General features: G+C 37.0%; 1 protein-coding gene across 24 annotated transcripts in view; it reads left to right on the top strand.

Annotated features, from left to right (window-relative positions):
• The window catches only part of CD44 (CD44 molecule (IN blood group)), a 60,237-nt gene that overhangs the window by 12,056 nt on the left and 23,463 nt on the right, over positions 1-24,718 (top strand). For 18 of the 24 annotated variants that reach the window (XM_068684640.1, XM_068684650.1, XM_068684645.1 and 15 more), the window contains exons 2-9: positions 11,590-11,755; positions 14,460-14,596; positions 16,235-16,306; positions 16,590-16,829; positions 18,003-18,098; positions 22,355-22,480; positions 23,139-23,261; positions 24,443-24,568. In XM_068684640.1, the coding sequence (XP_068540741.1) occupies positions 11,590-11,755; positions 14,460-14,596; positions 16,235-16,306; positions 16,590-16,829; positions 18,003-18,098; positions 22,355-22,480; positions 23,139-23,261; positions 24,443-24,568 (1,086 nt within the window). The remainder of the gene's footprint in view (positions 1-11,589; positions 11,756-14,459; positions 14,597-16,234; positions 16,307-16,589; positions 16,830-18,002; positions 18,099-22,354; positions 22,481-23,138; positions 23,262-24,442; positions 24,569-24,718) is intronic. The other 6 variants (XM_068684657.1, XM_068684661.1, XM_068684665.1 and 3 more) reach the window with 3 other exon arrangements.

Here is a 24,718-nt window from a genome sequence, read left to right on the forward strand (position 1 = left end):
GCATACAGATGGGTCGAGCTATACGGAGTGCAGAAAATGGCCACATTTTGCCACCAAAAATTCCGGTAGAGGCTTCCTGTTAGCCTAGGCATTCTGGCTACAGGCTGTGTGATCACTGCCCTCCTGGTGTTGGAAAAAGTGGAGGGAGCAATGGGTGTGACAGAGTTCTTTTCTGTGCGAGGAGGCTGCACTGATTTAAGTACATTTAACTTTCCCATCGACTTGCATAGACTCTAGTAAAGATTTGATCAAGCTGATGGTTTTAATCATTGCATGTACTTATATAAAGTGATCGTTTCCAAAACTGACTTCTTGTTTGAATCATACTTAATGCAGATCCCAAACCAAGTCTTTCTGACAAGGAAAATCTTGGGCTTTATCACTTGGTCTATCCTAATGCTTCCAGAGGTAAATTTCACAGTCTTCAGGAAGTGCAAAGGAAATGTGCATTTCATTAACTTGATTTTTTTCTATAATGTGTAGTATGCTTTCCAGTGCTCCTAAAAGTAACATGGTTGCCATCCCTCTATTGAAAATATACACATAGTTTGGCGTTTATGTTTTCATGGAGAGGAACACACTAGGATCAAACAACTCTACATCTCTGAAACTGCAGTAGCTTGTACACATAGCTGGATATTCTTCTTTCATCTTTCATGATAGCCTTTGAATTAAGCTCTGCTAAATCTTCAGGCTTCTTCCATGATCTGTTCCGAAGAGAACTCTTTCTTCCAAGTTTCTTTCTTTCCTTTTTCATATCCAGAATTTCTGATCTCTTCAAAACATAGCATTTGTAAGATCTTGTGCATACAACGAACAGAGAACAACGCTGTTAACAGAAATTACCCAAAATCCCACTGTGGAAGAAAGCAGGGTTTCAATCTAACATCACAAAGGGAAACAGCTTCTTTTTGCCAACCATTGATTCAGATAAGTAGCTTTCTTCAGTTTTTGTTCATGATTTAATTATAATTCAGCAGTTAATTGGGTTATAAATAGCTGGTCACAAACTCATCCAGTAATTTGTTAGGACAGTGACTGTTCCAATGAACACAAGTATCAGTGCTTATGACTCTTGCATATTCTCCAGACCTTGGAAATGCAGATGATACCATATCTTATTTGGCTTTTTTTTTCTTTCTTTTTTTTTTTTTTCTTTTTTAGTGGCAAGTATTCAGAAGTATGGGTTTCTAACTGCAAAGCTATGTACTAAAATGATTCTTTTTTTTTTTTTTTTTTTATTCTTTTTAATTGGAGAAATCTGAGTCTAGTATGAGTCATTAAAACATCCGCTACGTTGGAAATTTCAGTTCTCCAGTTTCAGTCTCCAGTGAGATCTTGGTCAAGTTCAGTGGACTGCTGTCCAATATTTTAACCAATATGCAATTAAGATCTAAACTGTTTAAAGTGCTACTTTGCATTATTCTGTAAGGCACTTCTAAGCAAATTTGTACAAGAAACTTGTGTAAAAAAGTTATTTTCTCTCTCTCTCTTTTTTTTTTTTTCTTCATAATTTTCCCCGAAATTTAAGTGGGGATGTGAAAGAAACTGTGTATGAATTCATCTGCATTGTGAGGAATGTACCGATAAGTACTCCTCTTTGGGCAGTTCTCTCTCCTGCATGGGTCATTTGTCCTCTGACATCTTACTTTGTGAGGCATATTCTAAGCATCCCTATTCTTTTTAGCGTGCAAAGATGACTAACATTATTTTTGTGTTAACTGGCTGGCTTTCAGAGCTTTCAAAAAGATTCTTGAGGTTCCTTTCACTGTTGTTTCCTTGTGAAGTGGCCTTGTTAAAGTCAATACATGTTTTACTTCTTATTCAAAGCCTTTTTTTCCCTCTTTTCAGTTTTGATCATTGCTTGCTTTTCTGTAATGAACTTCCTGAACATAAAACATTGAGAATATTTAATAGAAATTTTGTTTACTTAAGCTTTTTTTTTTTTTTTTTTAAGTTTATAAATTGTTTACCAGGAAATTAAAGTTTTTCAATGTCACATGAATAATAGTTTCAAATCACACCTGGTATTATTATTGAGTAACATGCTGCCAAATGACAATATCTGTCATTTATTGGACTTGCTGATCTGATGTCTGATTTTGTATGAATTTCTTATCTAAATAACCACAAATGTTAAATCAGGCATCCTGTGACTTCTCAAAGTTTAGATAGAAGCCAACTGCAAAACTTGCAAGCACGCAATAAAACAACAATGTAATAGTTCTTTGCTCTTACAGTGTTCTTTATCAGTCAATCTTAAATTGCTTTATTAAGGAGGTTAGTTTCAAACTGAGGTAAAGAGAGATGAATTGGCTTATGTGTCTTATATCTGCAGGTAGATGACAGTGCAGGGAATAGATATAAGGCACTCTGAGCTCCCGGTTGGGGATCTGTCTTCTGAGCAACACTGCATCTCACCTGCTTTTATCCCAAATGACTAAACAATTTGCTTTCAGTCAAACAATAAAGACCAGACTCCAACTATTATTCACCAGCTTTAGTTTCATACACATTTCTTCACCTGGATTGCATGGAATCAGTCCCAACTGATTTGCTTCACAGTCCTTGTTACTCAGCCTTTGGGGTTAGACTACTCATTGTACAGCCTGAAGCGTTCCTAGTATCGACAATGATGATTATGTTTTCATCATCTCAAGGGGGGCATATCTGATAACTGTCTAATTCCAGGACTATGATTTCACTGCCTGCAATTTTTCCATTGAGGTGCTGCACAGCTGTACTATGTTCCAGTGGAGTTTGAACACTTTCAGACCACTGTTGGGTAAAACTATTACAAAAAGAATAATATTAATGTCAGCAGCAAGGAAGTTTATCGTAAGTGATGACACTGAATAGGCTCACTCAGGATGTTTACCAGAGCAACAGTTGCCAAGCAGATGAAGCATGTTTGGAAGATGCATTAGCAGACTTTTCCTTCCTGCAGCAGATGCAGAAGAATGAAACATATTTCTTGTACTTACTTGCATTTTGAGTGACTCTATGAACACTCGATTTATTAATAGTGCCACTCCCCCTCCATTTTTATAAAGATAAATTAGTAGCCAGGAAAAGTATCAGATTAATGTACAGATGATCTCTGCCTATCATTAAACAAATACAGAAACAATGATTTTGTGCCTGGTAGGTACATTCATAAAGGAGAACAACTTAAAGGGAAGCCAAGAGATTGAGCTCTGTTCCACATCTCGTTTCCAGTGTGTACTTACTGAAGTAACACTGAAATATATAGAACACTTTTTATCATCTGGTAGAGAAGGGAGATCCTCCTACTGCCATTCATCCCACTTCAGCTACTGTCAATTTCCCTGCCACATCTCTCCTTATTTTTTTCATTTCATTTCAGAGATCCACCTAAGCCCATTTGGCTCACAGGGTTAGCATGGTTATTTTTTTATTTTATTTTTTTATGTAGTTAACAATATACAGGGATGTGAGGAAGCTACCATCTTATTTGCCCTTTCAGCCAAAATTACTAGGTGCCCAAATATAACTGCATAGTAGAAACAGTTTTGGCACAACTTCAAAGAAAGGTCTGATTTTATACCTCTGCATCTATGGAGAGACATCTTCACTTTCTTGTCACCACACCCAGCTATTAAGAGCATGTTGTCTCTATTTTCAGCAGGCAGCCCTTGCAGCATGCAGGTAAATTCCTTTTAAAGTGTTTTCCTGGACTTTGCTGCCTTTAAAAAGCCAGCTGTGCAGAGAATTTTTTTCTGAATATCAGCAATCTGTTAAAGATACAGCTGTGATTTTTTTCTCGCCAATGATCTTTTCAAGGTTCAGAACTTTTTCATATACCAAACTGAAATGAAAATAAGAAAATTAAAAAAATAAAAAATCTACAGGGAATTTTTGGATGGGGTTCATTACTTGTATTGAAAACAGTAAACATTTAAATTATTTTTTTCTGAAATTGCTTTAATTTTGTTTTAGTTTGTGCAAACTAATTAATAAGTTCAAAATGAGAGACAGTTTCAAACTGAAAAACAAATCTTTTGTTGTTGTTGTTGTTAAATGTCCACAAAGGATACTTAGAAAACACAAGGTATGGTTTATTCATAGTGAATCTAAAAAAGGAATTTCCTATAAATCATTTTAGGTTTCACAACTTGGCAATACCCCAAGGAAAGTATTTCATCTGACAACTCCCAAGAATCTGTAAATTACTTTTACCTTATGCCAGCCATTATTTGGAGAAGCTTTGCTTATTAGGTGGCTTATTTCCAAGTTTTTCTCTGCTTTCTGTAGAGAATGGTGGCTAGCAGAGCAAGCATATCACAGCTGGGAGAAATGAAAAACATCACCCAGCCATGCTACGTGACATGCATGTTGCCTGACCATTTGCACTTTTTTGTTGAGATGGTAAAGCGCTACAACCTCACAGACACGTTCACTTAACTCACATGGATCCTGCAGAATTTGACTTCTAAATTTTGATCAGTGTGTAGTCATGCCAGTTCAGAGTCATATTTTCCCAGTACAGCTTTCCTTTCCCCATCAAGCCCTGAGGGATTCAGGTATAGGTGTGTTTTAATGATGTCGACACGTGTATATTAGTGACTGGGGCTGGGACTAATGAATCATTTTACATAACCTACCAAACAGCTATCCAGTGGTTTTCAGCAGTACTGACCTGGGCTTTAGTCCAATTTTTGACAAAAAGGTGGAAGCCTCTGTATGCTATTAGAGTTGACTGGGCTGTGAATTGCTTTAGCGAATGGTTTTACTAACAGACTCTAAGGAGATGGTGGAATACTCAGCAAATAACCGTTCCATCCAGGCCAGTTTGTATCTTAGTGTATTAGGTAATCCTGAACACTATTTTTGTACGTTCAAGTTCTCACAGTGGCCCAAATGGCAGTAGTTGTGCTATCTTAGTATTTCTGCAGACAAACTGTCTTTGCTTCTGAAATGTTTCAAAACTAATGCAACATTAGTTTTTGCATACAGTATTCTGATTTAGCCATGAAGTAGTTTTCCTGAGAAACATTTTAAAAAAACAAACTTCAGCTGGAGGTAAATCTGAACTGAAAACTGAGATATGAATTGTCCAAAGCTCCACAAATGTTAGGACTCATATCGTCCAATTTGTAGATTTATTTGGAGAGGAACAGGAATTACCAGGAGCCCTTTTTAAAAGTATTTAATCTCTTTCTGAAATGCTACTTTCCTCTAATTCATTACCAGCATTAAAACAGGTGTTAATATTAAAAATGTAATTCTCAGCGCTAATCTAGTTTTTTGTTCCTTTTTAGAAGTAAGTGTCAGTACAAGATTAAACAATCCATAAGGAAGCATTGACCCATCTATATCTTTCTGGAGTTTGAAATCTGTTTAATAAATTTAGAACAAAGCTCTTACAACAAACTAAGAGTAAAAGCTATATAAGCAAACAGAGAAAGAAGCTATCTGCACCTTCAAAACCCTTGTTCTGTCCTGTTTTCAGCCCCAGTTTCTCACATCCTGGTGGCCTATCAATCATCTTGAACCACAAACTAAAAAGGAAAATCCCCATAAGAACAGTGCATTAACATTTCCTGGTTGCTATGCACAAATAAAATACACACTGTGGTTTTACCAAGAAATCTGTTAACAACCTGGTGTCTATTTTTTTTTTTTTTTTAATATAAGACAGCATCTACCTTGAGAATTAAACCACTAGCTATTCTCCTGAAAGCAATGTAAAGCAGAGAGCAGTGCAAGAACCATCCACACATCAGATCAAAAATCTTTATGGAAAAGTGACTCCAATGGGAAGAGTTTACATGAGTCAGCATTACTCATTGTGAATAAAGGTTACAGAACCAGGGTGGAATTGGAAACTGCACCTGGCTTCTTACTGTGACAGCTTCTAACAAGTCTTTGGTATTAATAAACATGTGTAACTCATGATTTCATGAAGGGACAATGCTCTTCAGTCTTAGCCAGCTCTGTCACATCAGTGGGCCTTAGCTATCAAACTGTGGAACTAGGTCTAGTGATTGTAGCTAAAAAGCATTATTTGAGTGTGGTTTAGATACAGGAATGTCAATAGAATTGAAGAGTTTACTGAAGAAGAACTTGCAGTTGCTTTCTGATTACCTATGAATGACAAAAAAAAATAAATAAAAATGGAGAGAAAGGCAAAAGAAGAGCTGGAGAGAAAGGCAGAGCATCAGAAATCCCAGGAAAGTCAGGGAGAAATTACCTGTATGATAAGGTTTTCCATGCTTATAAAATTGAGTGCAGGCTTAGGGGCATTCCACAGTTTGGGGTTGAGTCAGCCAAGTCTCATGGTCTGGATAAGATTAATGATCATGACAATTCAGGCATGTTTAGTCTTTTTTCCTTTTTAAGAGCTATTATTAAACAATATTGTCTTTCAGCTGCAGCAAATCATGAGGATGTCAGGGACAGATCATGGCCTGTCTGCTCTCCAAGCCTGCCAGCTATAAGAGGGGGCAGAAGGGAAGCTCTGGGTACTGGTTGTGATAATGCTGTGAGTCCACTCTGAATCAGCTCCTTTGAAACTTCAGACAGGGTGAAGGGATCTGTAGCAGCCTGGTACACACAATGGGCTTTGCATTAGATGTGGAAACAGGAAAAATAGAAAGAAAAACTTTTTTTTTTTTTCCATAGCTGCATTAAGGCCAAATAGGTAGCACTAGCATAAAAGTAATGGATTTGAACATTTTCAATCTATATGGAAAAGTGGGACATGTTTTGATTTGGATTTGGCAATCATGTTTCTTCCCAAACTCAAAATTAGACCATAAGCCTCAGCAGGGAAGAAAGAATTTAAGGCGTTAATTTAATTTAGGCCCTGTGTTTTATTTTTAATAAATTTTGTATCAATATAACAAGAAATATTTTCTAAGGGTCCGAGTTGACTGGAAATTAAAATACAGGACGATCATGTCAGAACTCTGGAGTATGGTTTTTGGGTTCCCAGACTGACTGTATAACTCTGGTCAGTGTTCTCTGCATCTGTATTTTGCCATTTGTAAAATGTGGTAATTACTGCCTTCATAGAGGAAATGCTGGATTTATGCAATTTGTTGAGACTGTGAAACATTATGTGAGTTTTAGGTACTGCTGTAGTCCTTTTCTCACACTGACTGTTTCACAAACAGAAGTGCCCATACTGCAAAAGTGTTATAAACACTTGTAATAGCAGGTTTGGAAGATATAGTCAAAATAAAAACAATCAAAGTGCTCTGTCTCCACACTACTTTAGGGCAAAGTGCCAGCTAATTGGATGGCCTCGAAACCAGTTTTGCAAATCAGATTGCCACATGTCTCCCCGGTGTTTCCTGGCCAGCCACGTGACCTCATGCGCTGTATGTGTATGGCTTCCTGGGAGCTTGGTCCTTCTGCATGTTTGTGCAGTGCAGATGGTCAGCGCACGTGCAATGCATCTGGTGCTTCCCAGAAGTGTCCCAGTGTACAGGATGTACACTGTTGGGCTAGGATCAGCATTTCCATGGAAAACATACATGTGCATAGCTGTAGCCTCCAAGTAGTTCCATTAACTTATTTTTGTAAGTAATCCTATTTATTCTTAGCAGTTGAAGTTTAAGGAATCAGCTGCCTAAAAAATGCGATTCCCACCATCAGTGGATCTCTGGGTGGTAACAGGACATATATTCTAATGTTTTAAAGTCCTAAATAGGCTGAGGTTTGATGACAGCTGAATCTAATTCCCTTTAAACAAAAGTGAATTTCACTTCATATTTCAGTGAAACTGGGATGAGTTGCAAGACTCAAATGCAACCCAAAGCAAGCATATGTGGTAATCTGCTTTCATAGTGAAAGTTCTTCAGAAACGAGCCCAACGTTATTGGAAAAAAAAAAATGATGTTCCAAAAAAAACTTGTTCCAAAATCACTGAACTTGTTACTTTTAATTAATTTAATAAGTCTTTGTGGTGTGACCCCTGAATGTAACATTGTCTTAGGCTTCACAGGGTTTGCTTATTTATTAGGAAACATAGGCCTGCCTTGTTCTACAGGGGCAAGAGCAACATGAAGGGAAAAGTAAAGAGAAGACCTTTCCTTGCCTGGGTCATTTATGCTGAATACAGCTGCTGAGTGGACAGCTTCCAAAATAATGTAAGGCTTTGAATCACGAACATTCAGAGCCAAAGTAGAAGTCACTTGTGGCAGCTGTGAGAGCAGCTCCATTGCATAGCAGTTATGGGCCACGTCCTCCTTCACATAGTTAGTTCTTATGTTGTTATAAGAAGATGTCTGTTGAGATCTACAATGGGAATATTTGTTGACATTCTGTCTGTTGATCTACAACGTGAATGTCTGTTTGTGACTTACAGGCTTTAGAGCATGTTGTGCTGCTCAGTGAAGGTGTGTCTGCAGAAGGTCTCTAGTCCATCAGCTATCCTCAGGTCCAGTGCTTTGTGTGTCCGCGTCCAGTAATTGCAGAAATGTTGTCACTCCTTAATTTATCTGTGGGAACTTGCTGAGGCTATCACTCTATGTTAATCCACTGGCTTCTCTTCTGACTGTGAAACTCAGACTTGTTGCAAGATATGAAGTTCTCTGGAGGAAAAAATACATATTTGTTAGCCTCCTCTGCCTTCTGTACCGGCCCCTCATTGTTGCCTTCAAAGCCTTCTATGACAAGGCTGTCATCAGTGAAATTTTAATAAAACTACTTTTATATGTAGAGGAGACTCCAAGGAGACGTTATACTGGTCTTCCAGTACCTAAAGTGGGTCTACAAGAAAGCTGGAGAGGGTCTCTTTATCGGGGTGTGTAGTGATAGGATAAGGAATATTGATTTTAAGAGGATAGATTTAGCTTAGATATAATGAATAAATTAATTACTGAGAGTGTGGTGAGGCACTGGCACAGGTTGTCCAGAGAAGCTGTGGATTCCCCATCCTTAGAGGTGCTCAAGGCCAGGTTGGATGGGACTTTGAGCAACCAGGTCTAATGGAAGGTGTCTCTGCCCATGGCAGGGGGGGTGGAACTAGATGATCTTTAAGGTTGCTTGCAACACAAACCATTCTACGATTTTATGGTTCTATTTCTCCCTGGAAGAAAACAGCTATGTCAAAATAAAGACATTTTGAGAAAACATGTTAGTCTTGCATAAATTTTATAAAATTAAAAATTGTGTCCTCTTGGTATTTTGGGATAACATGATTAAAAAACAAAACAAAACAAAACAAAACTATTAAGAACTGTAATCAACAAGATGTTAAGAAGCTATGCAATGTATATCAATTTTGTTCACACGAAATTCTTTTGTCAGCTTAAATAGTTGCATGGGAATGAAGTAGGACTGACTAGTATTGTTGACACTGAAATGTGGAAATACATTTTTGTGGAAATACAGTCCAACAAATGATAAGGATTAATTCTATTGTAACAGTAAAGGCCCTTAAGATTTGATGCAAAGCTTTTGAGTTCCTTTGGATGAATAGTCAGCAATACTATTGGACTCCTACTTATCTTGTGAATAATGGTCTTCTCTTCTGATATGCTGTACAGTCTGGATCTAATCTGCTGTGTCATCTCCTTGATTGCTTCCTGTTACCTGTGGAAAGGAACATTCCTTGCAGTTTACAACTGTGGTGAATATACAGGAGCACTGAGTAGATACACCGTAGATAGAATAACCTCAGTTTGCCAGTGAACAAAAGCAATTGAAGGAAGAGTGCACACCTTGATTATTATCATTTGCTTTCACATCTTCTCTATAGAAGAAAATAGACCATCAAGCAAAAATGACGTTAGGAAAGTTGCTTGTTATTCACATAGAATGTGTCGATGCAAATTTGCATGAATTGCATTTTGGGTGTTTTAGGAAAGTAGTTATTATATGGCATCTTTTATTTGAAATAGAAGAGACAGACACCTCCTTTAAATATTTGAAGACTGGTCTATTTTCCCTTTCTTGCACGTGGAGTTCCCATTAAGATTAAGATAAAAATGAGTCATGCTCCTCTCTTCACTACAAATAATAGGCTGCTCCTATCAAGCATGCTTTGGAGTTGTTCTAGTCAGGAGTTGCTACCACGCTTTTCTCTTGAGGGAAAGGTGGGGCAGGAGTAAAGTTAATTCACATTGCTTTGAAGCATCCTGTTCTTTCCCCAGTTTCTATCCCACATTATTATTATTAACTCTTTCTTAGCTGTTCCTTTTTAAAAAAAAAAAAAAAAAGACAATAAACAGATGTTTATATCGTCTCTCATTTTACTCAGTCAGACTTTGCTCAGATTATACAGTCATTCCCACTTTACTTGTTGCACTGTGTAGGCAGCATCTTTCCAACACAGAGATGAACAGATTGCGATCACCTCATAGCCTCTAGACCTTATGCCTTTCATTCAGTGCTTGTAGTGAATTGAATGAAATGCTCCCCTCCCGCATGCTTTGCATGTACAGCAGCTTGCTCAGGGTTCCCAGGGTGAAGGCCAGGAAACAAATTGTAAAATGTAACTATGGCACCTACATTTTATTTTATTTTATTTTATTTTATTTTATTTTATTTTATTTTATTTTATTTTATTTTATTTTATTTTATTTTATCCATTATATTTATCCTCATAATGTTCATCATTATACACTTGCTTCCATGTGCAAACTTGTAAAGTATTATTTAATTAAAATCCATCCAAGACATCCTTTATTATTAAAGATGCTGTGGTACATATTGAAATTGTGATGGGTTGATAGTAATATGTTTGTATGTGTATGATAGGAATATGTTTGCATGCAAGAGTGAGTTCCAAGTGCATCAAAAGAAAGCCTTTCAAAATGGAAGGAAATACTGTCAAAACTGAAGATCAGGGAGCAAAAAGTTCATTCAGATGATGAGTAGTCAAAGGTTCTCTATATGCTGACTGAATAGAAAGAGTTTGAAATTTGTCTGTCAGAGGGTATTTAATAGCACGATGTTGTTCTAGTTTAGAATATGTGTGTAGCTCACCTAGGTTTCATATCAGGCAGATCCAGTAGTACCAAACCAGTGCAAGCTTTTCTCTTTTGTCTAGCTAATAATGAGGACTAGCTTTAACCAGTTCTGAAATTGTGGATTGACATATTAATTTGAAAGTATTCGTTGTGAAAGGATTACAATGAGAAGATTAGGGATGTTTGTGATTATAAAGGCTCTGACTATACCACCATTTCATCTTTAAATAATTCTGTATTGAACAAAATATTATAAAATTCATTTAAATATAAGTAAATTTTGCAGTAATGTGGCTTCAAAGACTTTCACAGCATATTTGTATCTTCTGCGCAATTATAGTTGATTATAAGGTAAAAGTTTAAGCTACCTCAAAAAACATGTAATCCTTTTTTTCTTGCCTTTTTTGTTTTGTTTTGTTTTTGTCTTGTTTTGTTTTGGTCATGTGTCTGAGCCCAAAGAGGGAAATATGGAGAAGGTGATTTAATGTGCTAGCTCTCTTTCTGAATGAATTACTAGCTGCTGCTTGTTACTGGTTTGCATTGAAAGCACTACACATGTACTTGAGAATAAAATCATTTTCAGGTCTTCAGTGAAGCAGTAACTTCAACAATTAGTAATTTATTTATTTTTTTCTTTCAATAACAGAATTCAATGTAAGTTGCAGATATAGAGGAGTTTTTCACGTGGAGAAAAACGGTCGCTACAGTCTCACACGAACTGAAGCAGCTGACCTTTGCAGAGCTCTCAATAGTACCTTGTCAACACTAGAACAGCTGGAAAAAGCTCACGAACTTGGATTTGAAACTTGCAGGTAAAGAAACTATGAAAAATAATGTATCATGTCTGTTTGTTTATCCGTCCATCCATTTATCCATCCATCTATCCAGTGTAATAATTACAGTTGATTTCATTCTAGTTGCTAATTACATGTCCATATCAGTCCTGAAGTAAGTTATATTATGTAACAAGCAAAACATCTTTGTGAATGTGTGTGCTTGCCCTGAGTCCTGTTATAAGTCCTTGACTGCATATTGTTTTTGCCATCTTGAGGAAATCATAACTTTCTACAGATAAAATCTAAATATAACTAAAGATTGATATTATAATAAACTAATAAGGATGGTGTTCAGATCATACTGTACCACTGACTAGTACATGCAATGTATTTATGATTTTTAATGACCTGATGTAGGGTCAAAAACTGCAGATGGTATATACGGTATAGGAAACTCTGTCTTGTCAAGCAACACTAAAAAACATCAAATCAGTAGTGTGGAGAGTGAACTGCTGACTTGCAGTGAAAAACTGGTGGTGGTGTTAGTGCATTCTTGTAATTTGTGTATAGATAAGTTTTGGTAGAGAGACAAAAACTACCCCCCAAACCGCCCCACATACACACACACAAACCAATGTCAAGTGACTTAAATACCCTCTCTAATTAATGATTTGTAGGGAAACAAATGTGGATAATACGGACTCCTCAGTTTAGCAAAATATACACCTAAAGATTGGAAGTTGATCATAGATAATTTTTGACTCAAAAAATGAAGTGAACACTAGTATAACACTAGTACTAGTCAAAGATAATAAATTTTGGCTGAAACAACTTGTAAAGGTTGTAATTGATTCTTTGTCTAACCTAAACACCATCAAGATTCAATATTTTTTCCTAAGGATGCCATCTAGTTCAATCTAGTAACCAAGTCAGGATAGTCCTGAGGTCTGTAAATAGGTCAGAGTAGAAGACCAAGTGATTTTTCTGTACAAAATATGTAATACATTACTATGCAAGTCATCCTAAACAAATGCAGAAGACTGAATTTAGGAGTTGTAAATTTGAAGTGGGTTCTAACTTACATCCTTGAATTTGTCCCTGAGAAGTAGCTGTAGTGTCAATACTGGTTGCTATTGTTTCATGTGAACTATTTCACTTCAGTTTAGTCAGTAGTGCTTTACTTTTTTAATTCCTAATGCATGAATGTTCCTTCCTTTTGATTTACAAATTCATGAGATTTAAATAAAGCTCCTTCAAATTAGTACTATCCATACCAATTAATTTGTTTGACTATCACAAAGAGATATACTTGCAGGTCTTTGAAAATGTAAGAATAAATGTCATGCATTGCCATTAATAATGGTATATGGCACATTTATTTTCACTAGGGTTATGTCCTGCACTATGGAGAAAGAGGTGGACTGTAGTACCAGGGAACAATGGATGGAAAAATCCTGAGGATGAATATGTTTAAAGAGTCTTCCACCATAAGTGGGAATGTAGTTTAAAACACTGCCAAATACAGACTAGAGACAGTTGTTTACTGTGAGGGAAAAGTCCTGGATAATGTGGTAGGCAAGTTCATTCTTTAGCATTGTCACACATACTCAGTACTTTGAAATGTCCATCACTACCCCACGTGTAGAGACAAAACATCAAATCCCAACTAAAGCCTATTGTTAGGTATCTCTAGTGCTGGCATAGTAAATATTCTGCAATGCAGAAAGCCTTTCCTGAAGTTAAAATGTAAACTTAATTGAAGAAAGGAGTAAAATGTAAAAAATGTAGCAGGGAGCTGTAGTTTTTCATTAATGATTGAATTTCTCTCTACTTCACAGCTTAGCAGAGAACAGATTTGGACATGTAAGGCATGTAGGTTCTTCCCTCCCTCCCTTCCAGCCAGCCAGCCCACCCTCTTACTTTCATTTGCTGATCCTGTGTTAGAAGTCCTTGTCATTATGACTAGACTCTTATCAAGCTTGAGTTGGAGAGAAAAAATAAACTGCACATAATAGCCAAAATACGTGTGGAATGGTGAGTGAGTAAGGTGAATCAACAGACCGTAAGAGAAGAAGGTGATTAATAGATTATACAGTGTCAACATCGCAGGCTCAGTTGGAAGTGTAAGTGAAGTAGTTTATAATTCCACCTACTACAGAATTTTAGAACTGCAAGCATCTGCACATTAGGCATGCAACTGGAGTGGTGCTCCCAACTTCAAAAGGACTGCCAAGCTATGAAATATATTTCTTCTGATAATTGTATGTCTTAATAAGTAAAACAAAAAGCAAACCAAATCCCAGTTTTGTTACTCTATCACCCCTCCCAGCTAAATATATTGGAATTAAACAGGTGTTGCAGGATTGCAAAATAGTACTAATGCATTGTGCTTTATGAAGCTCTGTTAACCACAGTCTTTGCTGAAATGTGTGAGCTCTGTACACAGTAGCCACATTGTTCCACTGAAAGAAACAGTAAGAACATGTGGATGAATGACTTGTATCTGAATATTTTCCTAAGGTATCTGCTTTATAGAAAGAAGAGTGTGTCATTCTCTAAATTTAATCAGATTCTATAAAATTGAGCCCCAAATATTTACGTGTGAAATGGCACTGATCAGTATGTTATACTCAAAAAAGCAGATGAAAATAATGTCTTATTGGTATCTTCTTCATATCTTGAGCATTTATGTTGTCTGCTATAGCATGTAATGTGGTGTGTTTTCCTCTGTACTTCCCAGGTATGGTTTTGTAGTGGGGCATATTGTTATCCCACGAATCAATCCCTATCATCTTTGTGCAGCAAATCATACTGGAATTTATAAACTTCCAGCAAATACAACAGGCCGTTATGATGCGTATTGTTACAATGCAACAGGTATGTATATGTTTTATGATGTATTTTAGATATATATCAAATTACAATAATATATGTAACTCCTAAGGTACTCAGATGAGGTCTTTTATATTAAATATCATCTGATCTTCAGCTGAGAAGAAATACATTTTGCCAGCCTCCAGAAGTGCATCTATAATACCAGCAATTAATTTGACCCATTTGGTCATTAGTGTTTCTCCAACTAAACAATTTGCTGCCTTGGGGACTAACTTAATAGCTTCACAACAGCTCATTACAACTATTTAGTGCAGTGAAACTCCCAACAGTGAATCTAAAAGATCCCAAAATCTACTAAAGGATTTAATATGAGGGTATGGCAGGCTACAGTGACAAGGCATGGGGCTTGGTCAGACAAGCATGCTGACCAACGCCTTTTGTAATACTTTCTGTCTGGTTCCTCCTTTGTTCCTCCCATGTCCCCTTAGTCCTTACAATTTCTACAAATTCTGAAAAGCTAGGAGCTGGTGAGGATCATGGTTCTCATTTTCAGTGTATGCAATGGCTCTGGCAAATGATGTTCAGACATTAGGCAGTTAGGTGGTGATGCAGCCAAGAAGCAGACTGAAGGTTCTGAACTTTGTAATAGTTGGAAATATTTGATTATATTATTAGGAAAATGTAGATAATCTTGTGGCAGATGCTGAAAACAATATTTCAAGATAAAATCTGGATTAACTTCAAGTGTCTTGAATTTCAGTAAACATTTCCAATGTAAACAGACAGATCATACAGAGCTCAAAGCAAAACTCAGTGATGATCTAAATGACAGCGACATTCTTAGATTTTGTTCTTGGTGGTCATATCATTAAAAGCCATCTTTGCATTGGCATAGTGTTAGGTGAATCACCAGCCTCTGCCATCCAGGGTGGCTCTTTAGTGTCCATCCCTACTGGAGCTTTATAAATACTTCCAAGTATTATCCCCTTCTGGCACTACAAGCAGGAGGTCACACAGTGGCCCCAAGCCTGGCACAAAAGACCACCAGGGTGAGCAGAGCTCACCAGACCAGGGCACACTCTTCCTGTGCAGAACCCCCATAGAAGGGATGCAGTCCTTCTAGCTATAGAGGGACTATAATAGAGCTGCCGTGACGTTAGGGCTATGTGTATTGAAATGGCAGAGTAAGGCTATTTTCATGGACATTGATTGCAACTATTTTCTAGAACGGGTATGGAAAAAGGGAATGTCATGGTTAGCTGAGAAAGCAATCTGTAGTGCCCCAGCTGGGAAAGAACAGAAGGAGGTCTCTTCCAACCTAGAAAATTCTGTGATTCTGTGATTCTGTGAACATCGGTAGATCAGTGAATGAACTTTGATTTGGAAATTGTTTTTAAATGTCCAGATTTCAAGATGTCTTTCTGTGATTATGTATAGCTGTGGAAATTTTCTGGGAAGTTTTATGGACTGCCAGATAAGGAATCAAACAAAATGTCATCATCTTCAACTCTAGCTAAAAACATAATGCTTAGAAAAGGACAAAGTGATTTTTAGGAGTATTGGAGAAGTTTTCTAGCTAATTCATTTTGATAAATCTTTGAATCTAATTTATGTTGGTATACACTATACTTTTTCTCAATTTTCTTAAATTAATATTTTCTCTTTTTCCTTCTTTTTCAGAAACAAGAGACAAAGCATGCGAGCCAATTGAAAGAATAGACACTTCTTTTCTCAATAATCAGGGTGAAATAGGTACTGTATTGATTAGAAAGACTTGCAATTTGTTTCATTTTCAGGATGATTGATTTAATATTAATGATTAAAATATTAATATTAATTATATCAATGATATTAATTATTAAAAGCATTAATATTACTTAACTTTAAATTGGTATTAATTTTAATTAATAAACTAATATTAATCCACAACTGTTTTTCTGCATTTTTTTGATTCTAGGAATTAAGCTATCATAACTGAAATACAGCTATATAGCTCCTGGGTATTAACACCTGCCTAATATTCTCTTTCCTATAGTCATTGACAATGAAGATGGCTCACGTTATAATGCAGATGGCACACGTCATAGTGGAGACTCCTCAACCTCAGGTGTGGATGATGAAAATGTAGGTAGTGGATCATCACATGACACAACTCCAGTGGATACCTCCATCAGGAGATCCAGTCCCTCGTATTATGGAAGTGTTACTCCAGTCTCACATCTGTCAGATCATTCTTCTGGAGGAGGTGAAAAGGAGTTTCCTGTCACGAATTCTGGTAAGGATGGTGGGTTGCAACTATACCCTCTTTAAAACAACAAAGTGAAGAATTACCTAGCTAGGTAAATGATATCAGGTAGGAATAGGAAGCACTGTCTCTAGTTTGTATCACTGGGAAGGGAAAGGAGAAAGGTGTGTCTCTGGGGTGAGGGGGAGGGGGATGAGGAAAAAGAAAAAAAAAATAAAGCTTTCTGAATTTCTACTACAGTATATTACAGAATGCACAGAGTGATAAAAATATCAAATTAAATGTTATTAATACCTTCTTATTTTAGTTGATAAAGTCAAATTTTAATTTCCTGAAACCTTACCAAATACAAATGCCATACTCATTGCTAGGGCATTCAGCACAGTGACAAATCAGTGAATTGGGGTACCTTGCCAGTATTTTGCTTTCTTGTGAAGGTGATTTTTATTGTATTTCATCTTTTATATTGTGTGCGTAGCTGAAATTATCAGAGGTCTAAAAGACTAGCTCCACTGAACCTAAGGGATAGAAACAGAGTTCATCCTCTAAGTGCAGTGATGTGTTACTGTGTGACTTCTGATTTTCTTTCAAAACACCAATAATTTAACAGTGAAATATAGCAGGGAAAAAAAGGCAAAAAATAAAAAAGGAGAAACACCTTATGCTTTTTTGTCGATGTAATTCACATCATGAAAGATAATTACTAACATTCTATTTCTGAGCAATTAGGATCAGATTCATTCCCTCAGGTGTATGCCACGTAGTTCAATTGCTTGCCATGACAATCCTTACCAACTCTGCTAACATTCAGAGTTTAGTTTTTTGGACTAAAACTCTGAAAATTGCTCAGTAGAAAGGGGAGTACAATTAACTTCACTTCTTGCTCTGGGTTCCTTGTACCATCAGATGATACACAGGTACAGTTAGAGCTTGAATAACATGAAGAGATCATTGCCAGACATTTCATTACCACTGTAATATATGCTCCTCTTGAAATAATCTATTTTGGTGATAATCTTGCTGTGTTAGTAAATAAAGATATTTGGGGTTGAATTGTGTGAAGAACCTCCTCTATATCTTTCTTCTCCCTTGTGCTAATAAAAGAAGGAATGAAGTTTGCAATATAGAATAATTGATATAGTTGTGAGTAATGAGTTGCAGCTCAGATAATGAAATAGTAATCTTTCATCCATCATTATACAGATGATGAAATTTCTCCTACATCAACTGATATCTCTTTGGTAACGGGATTTGATGATTTCGCCAAAGAAGATGATGAACGGCATCGTGAAAATACTAGTAAGATTTATGCATTATAATAACTACATCAGTTATAGATTGTATTGAAACTGCTTTCTTCTTTCAGCAGGGCTTTCTGGTAAGTGGTGAAATATACGTTTTCTCCAATTTTGGAAAGACATTGAAAGACCCTACTTTAATGACTGATTAATTTAGAAATAAATTTCACTTTCTGGTGAAGTTATTTATTCGCTTATTTAAAGAGAGAAAGGGAGCCAAAACATTTGCTTTTTCTTTTCTTCAGTGTTTATACATGAACTCTGAAAGACTGCTGTTTGGCTTTTTCTGTGTTTCCCACTGCCTTTTTATTACACATATTTATGAGGTACCACAAATCAGTGTAACAAATTATCACTCAAAGTCACATTGTTCCTACCTCAGAGTTAGAAAAGGACATTGTTATCAATTTGTGGTAAAAGTACATCTGTGATTCTAATATTCTTATGGTTGTGAAAGTGGATAATCCATGTCAAAACGATGGCCTCACTCACCTAAACAATGCTATAAGTGGTAGGTCCAGTTGCTAACCCACTTGTGTAATGCTAAAATTAATTTTGTTCTTGGTGGTGGCTAGATGCACAAGAACAATTTTGAGCCTGTGATGTCTCTGCAGGCTTTGAAGGCTCAGAAGAACATTAGTCAATTTCTGGGCTGAGTGGGAAAAACTGATGTGATGCTTTTATTGAATATGTGGTGCACAGCAGCTACAGCAAATAAAAACCTTTTGAAGTAATCTTATTTTTCTTAAAGTGGAACTGTACATGTATTTGCTCAATTTCTTGAGTTTGAAGTAATATAGATCTTTGCAACCAGCCAAAACAGGGAAAAAAAAAAAAAAAAAAAGGACATAGAAGAAGAACATTTGAATTTCACAGAGAAGATCTATAGAGGCATGATGGAAGGTTGTAGTCAAAAACAATAGAAATGAAAGTTTCTTCCTGCCAACAATTTTTTTCCCACCAGAGAAGCGCATGATAGTGATGAGTTTGCTTGGTTTTTTTTTGGGTGCTGACAGGTAGTCAAATGGTCTATGCAACTTGGAGGGTCAGTGTCCTAGTTCCTGTATTTAGAAATCACAGCATAGTGTAAGAATTATTATGTATTATGTATTGCAGTTAGCAAAAGCTTTACTTAAATACAAAAATCATTCAACAAAGCATCTCATCACAGAATGGATATGAGAAGTTTAATAACACCTCTAAATATAAATGAAAAAAAAAAAAGACATATATGTATCAGCATGATTTTTCCCCAAACTTTGAAAGCAAGTAGACAATTTTCTAAGTTTTGTTTCTAGTGTGAGTTTTTGCTTCAGAGTATTGCCTGAAAGGGGAAAAAAAATCCCCTTTCAAACAAACAGTGGGGAGTTTGTCTCATTGACACTAATGGTGATTTCACATTTATTCGCTTTTGTATGCTTGTGTGACTTAATGCTTGCCTGTACAGATGTTTATTCACCCACTGCAAAAGACTGTTCATTGTTTCTAGGCAGCATTCTAGGAAAGTATTTGGTTTTGCTTTTACTACTTGATTTATCAAATATATTGATTCTAAACATTAATGTCCCTACCTGCTGCTAACAGTTCTCTATCATGGGCATGGTATTCTAAAGAAAAACTAGAGGTGTTTAACATTTAAAAAGATCAAATTAAGTACAGAGATATGTAATAAAACTATCAATGCTGATATATCTATATTATATAGTGATAGCATTGGCATGATTCTTTATTGGGGCTGGCAGACTGATTTTCTAGTGAAAAAAAAGGGGGGGGGAGGGTATGAAAGTACTGCACCTGAGATTTTCTGATAGCTTCAGCTATTGCTTAGCAACATCACTTTAAAACCAAACAGATTCATTTCATTTAATGTTACTGTACAATAAGCGAATGAGTAATTTAGCACTTTTTTCACAAGTTAAATATATGCTACCTATCTCCAAGAGAAGTCATAAAATACTCTATATCATAGGAGAAAGTTACAAGAAGAACAAACAAAAAGAGAAATTAAAGTCATGCCCCAGTGTCTAGTATTCACGTTGTGCAACATTGCAGGCTCATTGGAATATCCTGGCAGGAACTTAATATCCTGGAGAAAAATCCCACTGGCAAGAAAGTAGAAAATTAAGAAGCAAGTAAAAAAACTTCATCCCACTAGGCATCTATCTTCAGATAGATAGGTAAAAGTTTACCTGTCTAACTCTATAGTGTATGAATGTTAGACACAAAACCAGTGGCTATCCATCTATACTACACCTTGTTTGTAAACTTAAAGTCTGGTGAAAAGATGCCTACTACTATCAAAATAAGTCATTGCTATCGGCCTGAAGTAAGCAATTGTTACATCTCCTTGTTTTTCACATTACCATTTCATTATTGTTCTGACTGAGCATTATTGGCAATGTTCTCCATCAAGTTCACAGTCCAGATTAATACACTGCAAGCACTTTGCCACTGACATTCTTTATCTCTAAACTGAAACAAGCTTCTATTTGTTGCTAACAAGTTATGATTCATCTCCAGATGTGCCATGGATCCGATATCATAAAATTCTGTAGCTGATATGAGTTACTTCCCTGAGTTATCAGAGCTAGTTACTCAAACAATAACTGCGGCTGCTTTTGTTCATCCATCTACAGTAGACACTCCCATGCTGTACTGGATTTTTTTTTATTTGGTTTGGAGCATTCTCTAAAAAATGTCATTCTTGGGAAAAAAAAAAGTCTTATGTCGATACTTTGGCTGATTTGATAGGAAAGCATCTGCACTGGTATTTTATATGTGGAAGGAAGCCATGTAGCCATATTCAAGCATATCCATATTCAAATAACTATGTTCCTAATGCTTGCTATGGAGAGCAGGTAGAGGTGAGAATTTTGCTGTGATTACAAGAAGTCAGATGACAATTCAAGGCAAAGTTTAATAGATGTAGAGTTAAATAATAGTGATGCTTCTATTGAATGTTCTCTAAAAACACACTCAACTTTGGTTCATCCATAAGAATGGATGCCAGAACAACAACAAAAACATCTAGTCCCTCTAGTTCAAGAATGTGAATTTGGATGTTTCTAGAAATAATAACACCTAGATAGGAGTCAGATGATGGCTAATAAATATTTATTCGTTTGACATCTGTGACATAATTTCAGTATACAATCTCCCCTGACACATTTTAATAGCAGCTTTTCTTCCTGAAATAAACAGTGGATTCATCTCTTGAGATGTGCTAAAGACAGAAGATTCTCAGTCTATCGTGTTCACCAGTAAGAAATGGAAGACATCTTAAAGAATGATATCAGACACTCTTTTCTATATAAAATCATGTGTTAATTCCTCAGTATAATCTGAAGTTTAAGAGGTACCAGAGTCCTGCAGCTCTGCTCTTCAGTTATTTTCTTGTTAACAATTTTTTGATATTATCATTTTGATAATTTTTGTGCCCCAAATCTGAGACCATTATTTATTTATTTCTTGATGTTCTGTTGCTCAGAGATCAGATTTTGAATGTCCAAGTCTCTGATTCTGAAAAACAAGCAAACCATCCTCTCCTTCTGCTCCCAGATGAAACTCCATCTGCACCTGTATTCAGAGTTTGAATTTTGTATCTAAAAATTGCCTCTTGTTTCTGTGGGAATGCCTTCTTTGGTAAAGGAGGTTTGATGGCTTGGTGTAGAATAGAAATAATAATTAAAAAAAAAAAAAAAGAAATAAAAAAAAGGGTAGTACTTTGAAGAAGATTTTGCTTTTTTTTCATTCAGTATGTGTATGACTTAAAGCACAGCTCATATTGTAAGCTTCCTTTTTCAGTTTATTGCTGAATAATGTTATTAGGAGGGAGAAAGGTTAAGTTATCATCTGGCTTGCTTGAGAGATTTCATTCTTTGTGTGCATGCCCTTATTAGCTCTGTATGCATTTTGTCAAAATATTAGGACATATATTATATATAGTGCATATTTTGACCTGTTGCAGCAATTAAAACTATGCAGAATTCATTGACTTTGCTGGACTATCAGAGCTAGTTACATAATCTTATACTTTAGTAGAATGATTCAATCTTCTCTTACGCTAATATGTATATATATATATATTTACTATTGTAGGAATGTAATGATACCACAGGTTCATACATTCCCTTTCCACTCACATCCATCTTGGTAGCATGAGCATGTTCAGGGTGCTGGTGCTGGTGGACTTTGATGGAGGAAATGTGCCTCTCAAAAAATAACAAATTCTTGGTTCAATGAACCATGTCCTAACAGCTCCGGGGCCTCCTCGTGTTCACCTGGAGAAAACTACCACCCAAACCTGGTGGAATCCATTTTCAAACGAGTGGTGGTGGTCAAATCCCAGAGAGAAGACACAAGAACCCACACAGACAACAAGGGGTAAAGAGCATCATTATAAGACAGTGCTTTGTTTAAGGGCTGAATAACCATAGTTCCAAGGCAGAAAGCTGGAGAAGCATTAAATGGAGGGGGTTTTCAATTGGAAGTACTTTTCTGCTTTTCATTGCAATGTGTTGGAGAGAGAAAAGTGAAGTACAGGGCTCTGTCTGGTTGACTGTAGGTATGGTAGCAACAGAGCACTTGTTCAGATCAGTCATGAGTTGCATATCTCAGAGGGGTGAATGCGTGAGCCATTTGGTAAAGGATGTACTCAAGTCTTTCACTTTTAATTTTTGAAAATACTTTAGATGCAGATTGTTTCAATGAGGAAGACTTATGGTAGAAAGGAAGAGGATATTTTCCAGTCAGTACCCTATGTTTACTTGGGTACAATGAGCTCAGTTACTACATTGCCTCCATAGGGCACTGCAGTGTAGATAACAACTACGTTAGAGTGGCTTCAGCAGGGCCATGGCAGGCTGATGGATCTCTCCTGTGGGAGGAAGAACCAGTAGGAGATACAGTCCGTGGCTAGCACGGTGCTGTTCAGCCTCCGCAGTGGCTGTGGGCTGCATGCAGGGAAGACAGCAAAGCATAACTGCTGCCAGCAGAAGGCCTTGCGGGTTAAGGCTTCATGGCAGATTTAACATCACCACAGCAGATGTGACCTCAAGCGGCAACGGTTTGGATGATGAAGACTCTTCAGAGGAGACGACTTACCCTACGGTGTTTCCAGGATGGGATATAAGTGTGGCCAAGAAAGAGTATGCTCCAAGTACTAGTAAGGAACTTCCCTTCTCTTTGGATGTCTTGTTTTTGGGTTTGGGGTTTTGCGTTTTTGGCTTTGAGTGTTTGCGTTTTCTTATTTTTTTTTCCCTTTTCTACCCAATGATCCTCTTCCTTCACCAAACAAGTATCGTGTAAAGGGGTAGCTGCTCTTCTGATTGGCTCCTGTTTAAGAGATCTTTCCTGTGCCACAGGAAAAGCTGATTTTGAACTTGTGAGGTTCCAGTCCTTAGAAGGAACTTCTTCCAGTACTGCTGGAATTTATATCTTGTTTTCACATACATTGGATTTCTGGGCTTCTTGTGTGGATCTTTGTGTCCTGAGGAAAAATTCCTTTTTGGAGGGAAATTCCAGCCTCTACACATGATGCTCAAGTAGTTATGTTTGCATGCATATACCTATTTGGCCTGCCTTGCACAGCAAAGGAAAAGAGTGTAAGCCCTGTAATTTCTCTAGGGGAAAATCTATTTCCATCCTTAAATGTCTGTCACAAGCTATGGGTCAATACTATTTGAAATGCTATGTTCTGAGAAAAAGTTGTGCAGGGGTAACATAACAGAGGTAAAGCTGTGTCTCTGCAATGTGCTGATGCCTTCCTCAGAAGTGTTTCTGGTGTACTTCTTACCGATTCCAGCTGGCTACGGGGAGTGCATGTGTCTTTCAAGCAGAATGGCCATTCTTCTGAGCCCAGGTCTCTGGCAGCATTGGCTTCACAGGGCTGTAAGAGGAAGCAAAGGCAAAACTAATGGGTGTGCTTGTTTCTGGGTATCCTTTTCACCTGTCGTGGATGCTTCTATCACCTTTTGTGCCTGATTTTGTGTCAAGTCTTGGTGGATGTTCCGTGTGCTGGAAGTTACCTCGGCCTATCTGTTCTCTCTTGCTGGCACAGCCTGTGAGGAACTCATTAACCTTGTAGAACAGCAAGAACAGATCCACGGGGCTTTGCGATGACTCCTCTCAAGGGACTGTGTTCTGTCCTGGGACAGTTCTTTCGTCTGGCTAAGTGTCTTAGGAATGTAATGATACCACAGGTTCATACATTCCCTTTCCACTCACACCCATCTCAGTGGCATGAGCATGTTCAGGGTGCTGGTGCTGGTGGACTCGACTTTGATGAAGGAAATGTGCCTCTCAAGAAATAACAAGTTCCTTGTTCAATGAACCATGTCCTAACAGCTCCGGGGCCTCCTCGTGTTCACCTGGAGAAAACTACCACCCAAACTTGGTGGAATCCATTTCCAAACGAGTGGTGGTGGTCAAATCCCAGAGAGAAGACACAAGAACCCACACAGACAACAAGGGGTAAAGAGCATCATTATAAGACAGTGCTTTGTTTACAGGCTGAATAACCATAGTTCCAAGGCAGAAAGCTGGAGAAGCATTAAATGGAGGGGGTTTTCAATCAACAGAACATGTTTCTGCTTTTCTGTATTATGTGTTTGAGGAGTGAAA

Source organism: Anas acuta, chromosome 5 (assembly GCF_963932015.1).
Source record: "Anas acuta chromosome 5, bAnaAcu1.1, whole genome shotgun sequence".
Lineage (NCBI taxonomy): Eukaryota > Metazoa > Chordata > Aves > Anseriformes > Anatidae > Anas > Anas acuta.